Consider the following 10,907-nt stretch of genomic DNA (forward strand, 5'->3'; position numbering starts at 1 on the left):
AGGGTTTTTTTTTTTTTTTTTTTTTTTTAGAAATGCAAACACTTTAATTCACCTGCTTTACCAGCAACAAAGGTCCTCACACCATGTGTGATTAAGTACAAACCCCCAAAACGTATTTCCTTTCCAGGTTCAGTTAGTTGTAGGAGAAGGAGAGGAGCAGTCTGGGAGAGACTTAACCAGGGAGAGAGGGAGAGGGGGCGGGAGCCAGTCCCTCCCTCTGATGCCTGGCATCCAGGGGTTATCAGATGGTGATACAGGCCAGTGCCCGGTGATGGATGACTTACTTTCTACAGGGAGAGGCGCAGTGGGGAGCCCGAGGGCTGGGGCACGGGGGAAGGATTGAGTCTGTGTGCCCAGAAAGTGATTGGACAAGCTGAGGGACATCATCGAATTTATGTTTTAGACAAACATATTCTGGCTGTTGTGTGGAGATGGCCCAGAAGAGAAGGTAGCTGGAGGTGGGGGCAAGGGTGAGAGTCAGGGGCCTGCCTGGGGACAGGAGGGGAGCTTGACCCAGTGGAAACAGCTCACACTTGTGTGTGCTTCTGCCTGGCCTGGTCAGACGCCACGATGTGATCTCACCTAAGCCTCACAATTACCCCATTACTATCACCATTTTGTTGTTAACAATAAGCAGAATTATTATGTGCTTGGTGTGTGTTGGACACGGTGTTAAGTGCTCTCCCTGGATTATCTCATTTAATCCTCGCCAAAGCCCTGTGAAGCTGCTAGCTCCAATTGACACACAAGGAAATTAAAACAGATCATAAAGCTAAAAGTGGCAGAGCTGGAATGCGTGTCCAGGCAGGCTGACTCCAGTGATGGGCCCTGAACCCCTATTCTATGTTGCCTCCCAAGTGAGAACAGTGAGGTGCACAGCAGCTACCAGCTTGTGTCTCTGAGGTGTGGCAGTGCAGGGACTCTGCACAGAGTGTGGGGTTTGGTGAGAAGGGGTGGGTGTAGACCTGGCAGGACCTGGACAGAGACTGAAGGAGGCATTGGGGGGAGTCTAGGATGCCTCCCAGGTGCCTGGCTTTGCAGGAACATGGATGGCGCACTGTTTGAAGGTTGCTGCCAGCAGTGGAAGAAGAGCAGGTGTGGGGAGGAGGAGGAGCAGGTGGAGGAGACAACGTATTTTGCGCCCGAGGCTGTGGGAGATGCAGTGGTGAGGCCCTGCTTCAGCTGGATAGAGCTCAGAAGAGAGGCTAAAGTTATCCCCATGCCAGGCCCCAGAAAGTTTGGGTGAAGTATGGGGCTAGTAAGCACAAAGCAGAGCTCACGGTCCTCCCTGGCCCCCCAAACCCGTCTAGGGCGTGCTTAGGGTCATAGCAGGGACCCTGTCATTTCCTTTGACACACAGGGCTCTGTGACATGGAAGATTCTGGCCATGACCCTCATGCTGCCTTGCTCCTCTGGGCCCTTGCTGCCCCCAGTAGGAACAGGAGAAGCCGGCAGACCTGGCTGGGGCCTGGGGCCTGGGCTGGGAGCCCCCCAGTTTGGGCCAGTTGTGGATTAAGGGGGACAGTCTCTTTCTCCCATCTGCTATTCAGAGGCCCCTTTCCAAAGCACTGCCGTGGCCTGGTAGCAAGCCTCCCCTCTGCGCTGAGAGCCCGCACCCTCCATGCATGTGGTCTTGGTTGGGGATGACCTCTGGGATCAGCCAGAAGGCTCCAGTGACTCGGGAGGGGCCCTCAGGGGTCTCAGCCAAGGTAGAACTGCAGTGGAAGGGTGCGGGTTTCCTGAGGCTACTCAGACCCATCTCAGAGGGCAGCTCCCAGTGGAGATCGGAGAGCAGAGCTGCCTCCCAGGAGCCACGGCTTAGCCCAGCAAGGACCCTCTTGTCTGTCTGTGAGGCAGCTGGGTGGTTTCTCCTGGGTTCACCTGGACATGCCCTAGGGTATCCTCCAACTACAGCCCCAAAGAGTGCAGACCCAGAGCCCAGAACCATTTTTTTTTTTTTTTTTCAGACGGAGTCTTGCTCCCAGTCTGGATTGCACCCAGTCTGGAATGCAGTGGTGCAATCTCGGCTCACTGCAACCTCCACCTCTTGGGTTCAAGCAATTCTTCTGCCTCAGCCTCTTAGTAGCTGGGATTACAGATGTGTGCCACCATGCCTGGCTAATTTTTGTGGTTTTTTTTTTTAGTAGAGACTTGGTTTCACCATGTTGGGCAGGCTGGCCTTGAACTCCTGACCTCGTGATCTGCCCGCCTCGGCCTCCCAAAGTGCTGGGATTACAGGTGTGAGCCACCGTGCCTGGCCGAACCTGGTTTCTTGAGCGATTTTCTTAGTTCCCTTGGCCCTGGTTTACTCAACTGTAAAATGGGGCTGGCAGCCAAGCCCTCCCTCCTGGGTTGCTCTGAGTATGAATGAACTGATGCGAGTGAAGTGCTTCGAGCAGGGCCTGATGCATGATGTGTACTAGGACCCTTACCCCTCACAGCTTGTCGCTGCTGCTGATGGCAGTTACTGCTGCTCCCTGCAGGCTGACCTTGGCACGGCAGAGGGGCAGGTGGTGGGCATGGCTGTCTCACCCTTCACCTGGCTTGGCAGTTTCCCCCACTGTCACCACCACCACACAGGGGCTTGGCACTCTCCTGTCTCACCTCCAGAGTACCTATGGATGCTCCGAAGGGGCAGAACTTGGTGTTGCACCCACTTTTCATCCCTGGGAGGAATGTGGCCTCAGCTAGGCTAAGGGTCCCCAGCTGAGGTGTGAACCTGAGGGGTCCAGACCCCCAGGCCTCTGGCAGCTATGAGCCCCGGGAGGCTGAGCCGAGACTGAGTCCTGGTCCTGCCTTGGCCTGGTGCTCAGGACCTCTCCTCCTGCCCAGGTGACGGGGTTCGACAGCGTGGATGATGAGTCCAAGCACAGCGACCACATGTTTTCTGACAAGAGTCCGAGCCCAGACGTCTGGACCAGTGAGCAGAACCCACCCTACAGCTACTACCTGTACTACATGTATGCCAACATCATGGTGCTCAACAACCTCCGCAGGTGCGTGAGGCCTGCCCTTGCACACGCTTGGGTTCATGTGTTAGCATGTGCACACATGCACACACTCATGCATGTGATCCTTATGTCCGTGTGCACCTGAACCAACATGCATGTCCATGTGCCCACATACCTCAAAACACACAGCACTTTCCAGCCTGCTATATGAGGCATGTCTCCACATGATCACACACATGCAAACATGCCTGCCATAACACACATACCAGTACAGACATATGTCATGTACAGTATGCAATGCAGCCACAGTCCACACGTGTCTACATGTTTATATGTACACACACCAGTGCATACTCCGTGTGTACCTGTACATCCCTGAGATAACAGAAGCATAGGACATGCTATCACACATGCACGTTCACTTACTGCCACACCAACAATGTCCACATGTGCATATTTTCGTTCAGCAAATCACTGGCATGCGATAGGCACTACCCTGGGCACTGGACAAATAACAGGGAAAAAAACAGACTAAATCCATGCATGCCCTTACAGGCAGAGGTCTAACAGGCAGAGGCTCCCACCAATATGCACACAGATGAGGCACATGTGGCCAGGAGTTAGCTACCCAGGGCAGCAGGACACCGAGCCATTCCCTTCCCTACAAGTCTTGCATCCCTCTTTCCCCTGCTGGGCCCTGGGTCCTCTCTAGCTCAGCCTAAACTGGTGCTAGTTGGTGGGTGTGGAGGTTTTGAATGGGGTCCTGAGTGAAAGAAATGGCCTGGCAGGGTGGAGGCAGTCCTGGGCTGAGCTTTTGGAGATGGGGGCTCTGGTTCTGGCTTTCCCACTGACCTGTTCAGTGGCATGGAGCATAGACTTCACTCTCCGGGCCTTGGTTTGCTCATTTCCCTAACACAGAGGTCAGACTCCATGGTTTCTCATGGCCTTCCCTGCCCTGGAGTTCTACGAATGCAGGACACAAGGCCAGGAGAGGAAGACAGGAGAGTGGCTGGAGGGCACAGCAGGGCCTCTTTCTACCGTGAGGCCCACTCTCTGCCCGTAGAGGTGATGCTTCTTGGTTCTAAGGGGTCCCAGGGCCTGGGCCTCTGCATTTTAGGAGAGGTAGTTTCCAGGGTGCACTGGGTCAGCACAGCTGACCATAGGTGGTCATTCCTCCTGGAGCTGACCCTGAGCTGAGGCTGTAGGCCACAGGCAGTGCCAACTGGGGGGGCCTTCCTGATTCGGGGCCCCTTCTCTTACAGGGAGCGCGGCCTGAGCACGTTCCTGTTCCGGCCGCACTGTGGGGAGGCCGGCTCCATCACCCACCTGGTGTCTGCCTTCCTCACTGCTGACAACATTTCCCATGGGCTGCTCCTTAAGAAGGTAAACAGGCCACTCGGGAGCCTGCCCTGAGTGACTGCCCTGCCTTGGGCTCCTGGGAGGCTCGGCCAGTGAGGCCAGAAGGCTGGGCCCTCTTCTGGGCTGGGATATCTGTCCTTATCTTGGTTTTATTTTTAATTATGAAAGTAATGTAATCAAACTCATCACAATTTCGATTTTCCAAAAACTGGAGAAATGAAAAAAAGCCAGCCCTTATTGCTATTACTTTAATAGAAATAGCCATTATTAGCTTTTTAGTATATCTAATTTCCATCTTTTATCCACAGCATATTTGTAATGTGTTTATTATCATAATGAACACAGAATTTGGTTCCTGCCTTGTCCTTCACTGTTGTATGACAAGCATTTTTTGATGCTGCAACATAATGTCTATGCTTTTCCTTCCAAAGGCTGTTGTTGGATGAAGGGTCTGCCACTTTGTCTGTAACTGACTCAACTAGTCCACACTAGTTGGACACAGAGTCCATCCACCTTTTCACTGGTGTACCCTTGAGCTCTGTGCATGCAGTCTTCTCCATATTTTGGATCACTTTCCACTGGCACGATGTTTGATCAAAGTGCTCCCTTTCCCTGATCCCGGTGAGGTGTAACCATGGGTCACATTTTTGGGTAGGGTGGGTGCTACAGTAGAAAACCACTCTATCCTGGGCAGGTCCGCCCTTCCCATCCCTCCAGGGATCATCTCCCGGGAGCTGGAGTGTTTATAGTCTCAACCTGGCTGTTTGCAGTCAAAGCAACGAAACAACTAAAGTAGGGCATCTTCTAGGCTGGGTCCATGCCTAGGGGCAAGGAGCTGAAGGTATAGGCTGGAGTGGGCTGCCCTTCCTGCCCTGAGCTTTGCCTCCAGTTTGGAGCAAGAGTGAGCACTTCCAAAAGTAGGTAGAGGCACCAGGGAGGGCTGGCATGCAATGTAGGAACGAGATGAACAGTGGGGAAGGGGGAGAGTGGGTCTGGGTGTCCTTGCTTCCAGGAACTCGGGTTGAGGACTTGGGCAGACACTGTTCAGACCCCTGGTTTCCACTGGTGAATGCTTTTTCCCTCCCTTCTCCCTTCCCTTTTCCCTTCTCCCCTCTGGCACTTGTCACATGAGTTTGGTGGTTCTTTTGCAGAGTCCGGTATTGCAGTATCTCTACTACCTTGCTCAGATCCCCATTGCTATGTCTCCTCTTAGCAATAATAGTTTGTTCCTCGAATATTCCAAGAACCCTCTGAGGGAATTCCTGCACAAGGGGCTGCACGTTTCTCTTTCCACCGATGACCCTATGCAGTTCCACTACACAAAGGTGAGGACTTTGGGGTGAGGACAGTAGTGCCTCAGTAGGCACCAGTCCTAGCCTGTCTTCCCATTTTAGGGACCTGAGCCCTTGGCTCAGTTCTGCTTTTGGGGTGGGATTGGTGGCCCAGTGAAGGCAAAAAGGAAGCCACTGTTGGGGGAAAATTGTGCCTTCCAGGAGCCCTCTCTTTGGGGTTCTTGAACCCTCAAAGGCACAATTAGTATCTTTGCCTTCCTCTATTTTTCCTTTCTTTGACATTTGTGAGCTCTGTGACCTTGGTAAAGTTATTAGACCTCTGGATCAAGTTTCTCTTCATCTGTAAAATGGAGATAAAATTGTCTCTATCCCTACCCTGTGAGGATTCATGAAGATAATGAATCAAAGGATTTAATATAGTGTTTGCATATATTCAAAATAGTTGCTACCTTTTAAATCAATGCTATTATAATTTCTACACTTTGGGTCTCTGGGAAAAGAAAAGAGGAAGGTAAAAGTGGTGTCATGCATGGGGACCAGCCGCAAGTGCACCCAGCATGTTTTGATGGTGTTGACAAGACCAGCCATTGCTTAACAAAAACAGAAGCACCAGAGTCTTTTAGGACAGAGGTTCTCCAACCTCTTGGTCTCTAGACCCCTTTATATTCTTAAGAATTGAAGCTTTCAAAGACCTGTTTATGTGGGTTATATCTACTGATATTTACCATGTTAGAAATGAATAAGAAATTTAAAAATATTTATTATCTCATTTAAAAACCACATCAATAAACCAATGAAATGTTACATAATAACAATTTTTTTTTCCTGAAAAGTAAGTTTCTCCTGCCTTTGTTTTGCATTTTTAAGCCTCTTTAATGTCTTAATGGAAGTCAGCAGGACTCTTCTAGCCACTTCTGCATTCAATTTGTTTTAATCAAAATATGTAAAATAGAAATCTTGCCTCATGAAAATACATAATTGGAAAAGAGAAGACCTTTCAAAAAGTCTTAGGACCCTCAGGGATCCTTGACCTGTACTTTGAGAACCATTGCTGTAGGCTAGAGTGGCAGTGGGGTGGGGAAGAGGTCACCGAGGGTTTGTGATGAATAGACACTTCACATCCCAGAAGGGAAGCAAAACCACAGCTCACACCCAGATCCTTCTGGGATTACACCATTTTACCGCTTATCCTATGATAACTTCTCTCTTTTTTTTTTTTTGATGTTCCATCTCTGCTTTTAGTACTTTACTCATCTATCTATCTATCTATCTATCTATCTATCTATCTATCTATCTATCTATCTATCGCAAACTTAAGAAAATAGTGTATTAGAAAGAAAAGCTAGAGGGCAAGTGCTAAAAGTGGTATGACTAGAGGCTTGTCACAGGACAGCAGAGACTGCCATCCCTGATGACTGGCACAGGGCTTCAACATGAGCTCTCAGTGCTGGTCAATGAACAAATGTGGAGGCATGAGTTCAGATTTCTCTTTGATAACCCGTGATTTCACAGAAGAAAAGATCTTAGGTGTTGAAGGTGTGATGTTTGATGATCCAGGTGTCATTCAGTGAGGAAAAGTTAAACCTGCAGTGTCTGATGTTGTTGTTAGCTTTGGACATGTGTGAACGATTGACATGGATATCCTCCTGTCTAATCCACATGCTTTGTTGGGGGGTCTAGGAAGCACTTATGGAAGAATATGCCATTGCAGCTCAAGTGTGGAAGCTGAGCACCTGCGACCTGTGTGAGATTGCCAGGAACAGCGTGCTGCAGAGCGGCCTCTCGCATCAGGTATGGAGTGTGACGGTGCTGCCTGTGTCCCTCCTGGGAAGGCTGCCTGCTATGTGCCAGGAGCCTTCCAGGCACTGGGGATCTGTGATGAACACAGCAGGTAAGGCCTCTGAGACACTCAGGCACGGGGAGAGAAAACGCGGCAGCCTCCTGCGTTTTTATAGTTGCTTCCTCACCCTTCTTAGACCTCTACGCCTCCTTGGAGAGGCCTTCCCTGATTGCCCGTTCTAAAGTAGTCACACACTTACTATTATTCTCTATCCCTTTATCTGTTTTTCTCCATACCATTTATTCCTGCAGATATTTGGTTATGTGTTTTTCTGTCTTTCCCTCTAGAATGTAAGCTCTGTGAGGGCAGAGACTTGTTCAGAATTATATCCCTGAGCCCTAGATAGTCCCTGGCACATAGCAGGCATTCAATATTTCTTGAATAGATGAACAGTATCTAGACTGAATAAAAATCTAGACTATGGGACCTAGACATCGTCATTTTTAAAAAAGCCCCGTAAGTAATTCTGATGTGGAGCTAGCACTGAGACCCATGTTCTGATGTATCTTAGGTCCCCCGACACCTCCCTGGGTGATGTCACTGGTGAGGGAGAGGTTGCGTTAGGGCCTGTGCTTGTCAGATGATGATGCAGCAGAGTTAAAGGCTTAAGATTCTTTTCATGTGCAGTGTAGTGCCTTGGATTGGCCCTCCCCAGAAACATCGTCTGTCCTTGTCAGCTCTCAGGAGGAACTTCTTTTTTTTTTTTGACACGGAGTCTCGCTCTGTTGCCCAGGCTGGAGTGCAGTGGTGCGATCTCAGCTCACTGCAACCCCCGCCTCCCGGGTTCACGCCATTCTTCGGCCTCAGCCTCCTGAGTAGCTGGGACTACAGGCACCTGCTACCATGCCCGGCTAATTTTTTGTATTTTTAGTAGAGATGGGGTTTCACCATATTAGCCAGGATAGTCTCGATCTCCTGACCTCGTGATCTGCCCGCCTCAGCCTCCCAAAGTGTTGGGATTACAGGCGTGAGCCACCACGCCCGGCCAGGAGGGACTTCTTAATTAGTCTTACCTCCTTCCCCTTGCCTTTCCCATCCCCAGCAGCTGCTGCAGACCTTGTATTTCCTCTCTGATCAAGGAAAGCATAGCCAGGAACGAAGGGTTGTGTGAGGATGACTGAGGTTGTCAGGGTGACATCCTTGAGGACACAGAGGCCAGGAGGAATTTTATGAGTTCTGTGGGGATAAGATGTCCTGACTAAAGATCTGCTTCAGGGGGACTAGTCTGATTTGCTGTGACTGATGTCAAAGCTGACTACATGGCTACAGAAAGTGAATCAAAAGTACATCGTTTCATTTGTATTTCTCTTGGTCCACAGGAAAAGCAAAAGTTTCTGGGACAAAATTATTATAAAGAAGGACCTGAAGGAAATGATATTCGAAAGACAAATGTGGCTCAGATCCGGATGGCATTCCGATACGAGACCTTATGCAATGAGCTCAGCTTCCTGTCTGATGCTATGAAATCAGAAGAGATCACTGCCTTGACCAAATAGGTCCAGCACTTGACATGCATTTGAACTTTTTGGTTCAATTTCAAGTCTGCTGTGGCTAATAGTGGTCAAGATTCTAAACTAGAACTTTCCTCTGTTAAGAGGATGCCTCTGAAGAAATTTTAAACTGGTGATTTTGGTTGCACTGCTCACTTTAAGATTTAACATGATCACTTGTATTTCTGAGTAACAAGATGGTGACTTCTCCTTGGGGATCTGGGAGCTGAGCACTTGTCTATACTTGTTCCTAATTTTCCAATTATTTCTCTTGAAACTGCCAGTGCCTGAACTGTTGGGGCCAGGATTTTCCATGGTCAGATGCCAAGTAACATGAGGTCTGTGTGGTTTTCTGCCATACTTTTCTCCATTGGCCCAAGTAGGCTTATTGGTAGTTGTTCATTTCAGCCTCTGGCTGGCTGGCTGCCTTAAACACAATCAATTTCAAAGCTCCATTTCATAAAGGGGCTACTTTGAGGGAGTTAAGATGGAAGACTTCCTTCTTGATAATTTGTGTTTTTAGTGAATTTCTTAAACCGTTTTATTTAGCCCTCTTCCCCCATTTCTAGTTGGAAGCCAAATGTACTCATGAAAACAGCCACTCCTATTCTTTTTTTTTTTTTTTTTTTTCTTTTCTTTTGAGTCGAAGTCTCGCTCTGTTGCCCAGGCTGGAGTGCAGTGGTGTGGTCTTGGCTCACTGCAGGCTCCGCCCCCGCAGGTTCATGCCATTCTCCTGCGTCAGCCTCCCAAGTAGCTGGGACTGCAGGCGCCCGCCACCATGCCCGGCTAGTTTTTTGTATTTTTAGTAGAGATGGGGTTTCACCGTGTTAGCCAAGATGGTCTCGATTTCCTGACCTCGTGATCCGCCCGCCTCGGCCTCCCAAAGTAGCCACTCCTATTCTGAGTCTTGCTTTCTTCACCTAGAAAGTGAGGGTTTGGACTAGACAAGTGGCTTTCAGGGTGTTCTGTGAATCCCCTCATGAATACTTTAGGGTGGGGGACGGAAGGGAGTCAGTGATGCTCAGGGGCTGTCAAACTGACTCTGGTTCATCAGTTTCACACTGGGGCTGCTACATAATACTTTCATTTGAATGAAGAACTTCAAAAAGCACAGGACTGGGTGATCTCTGTTCCTTTTGGCTCTAATATGCTACAACTGTAGGCCAATTATCACTTTACCAGTTAAGAGTTAGGCCAGATAAGTGAAATTTAACTGAAGGTCACACAGCTATTAAGTAATAGGCCTACAACTGGATTTTCTTATTCCAAATCCTGTCTTTTCCCCACTATTCCATTAGACCCCACAAATGTTAGTTGTGTGTGTGTGCGTGTTTTCTTTTTTAAATCACTGTAACCAGGTGCATTTTTTTAAGGCAAAATTTCTCCCTTACCTATGATGACTTCAGAAGATACAATGGTCCCAGGTGCCAGGTAGAAAGCATTTTAAAGACCAATCTGAATTAAGCTTTATCAATGTGCTCTTCATCTGTGTTACTAGTGCCTGGTATGTAGTAGGTGCTCAATAAATGCATACTAGCTGAATTTCTTTTGGCAACTTTTTAAGGACATGTGCTCTTAGTACTCAAGAGGCTGCTCGAGGACCTTCCTATCTATTTCTGTGGTCAAATTCAGACTACAGGAGGTCTTTTTGAATCATTATAGTTAGAAGAACCCGATTTCTGCCTGTGAACTTATCTGACTTTAGACTGTCTCATCTTGTGACTTTACAATGCCTGGTCAATTCAGCATATGGAACTATAAATGCAGTCTTTTTACTAGGCAGATATATATGCTATCTTGCAGCTAATTATGAAATTGAGTGAAAATTCATTGTTATCTTAGGGATTAGTTGTGAAAAGTCCCCATTTGTATACATTTGCCCTAACATAGGAAGTATTGTGTAGTTTCTCATTGTCATTTTATCTGTATCAAGTATCTTTTTTTTAATTGTTAAATAAAGTCTGCTAGGACTGTG

General features: G+C 48.5%; 1 protein-coding gene across 12 annotated transcripts in view; it reads left to right on the forward strand.

The window, feature by feature from the left end:
• AMPD3 (adenosine monophosphate deaminase 3) overlaps nt 1-9,439 on the forward strand; it is a 54,685-nt gene extending 45,246 nt beyond the window's left edge. For 11 of the 12 annotated variants that reach the window (XM_017847931.1, XM_017847933.1, XM_017847925.1 and 8 more), the window contains 5 exons: nt 2,833-2,996; nt 4,214-4,334; nt 5,462-5,635; nt 7,283-7,393; nt 8,762-9,439. In XM_017847931.1, coding sequence (XP_017703420.1) covers nt 2,833-2,996; nt 4,214-4,334; nt 5,462-5,635; nt 7,283-7,393; nt 8,762-8,938 — 747 coding nt within the window. In that variant the 3' untranslated portion in view covers nt 8,939-9,439. Of the gene's footprint in view, nt 1-2,832; nt 2,997-4,213; nt 4,335-5,461; nt 5,636-7,282; nt 7,394-8,761 lie in introns of those variants that run through there. The other variant, XM_017847936.1, reaches the window with a different exon arrangement.
• Nucleotides 9,440-10,907: the final 1,468 nt, after the last annotated feature.

This window comes from Rhinopithecus bieti, unplaced genomic scaffold (genome assembly GCF_001698545.2).
Source record: "Rhinopithecus bieti isolate Rb0 unplaced genomic scaffold, ASM169854v2 scaffold_30862, whole genome shotgun sequence".
Lineage (NCBI taxonomy): Eukaryota > Metazoa > Chordata > Mammalia > Primates > Cercopithecidae > Rhinopithecus > Rhinopithecus bieti.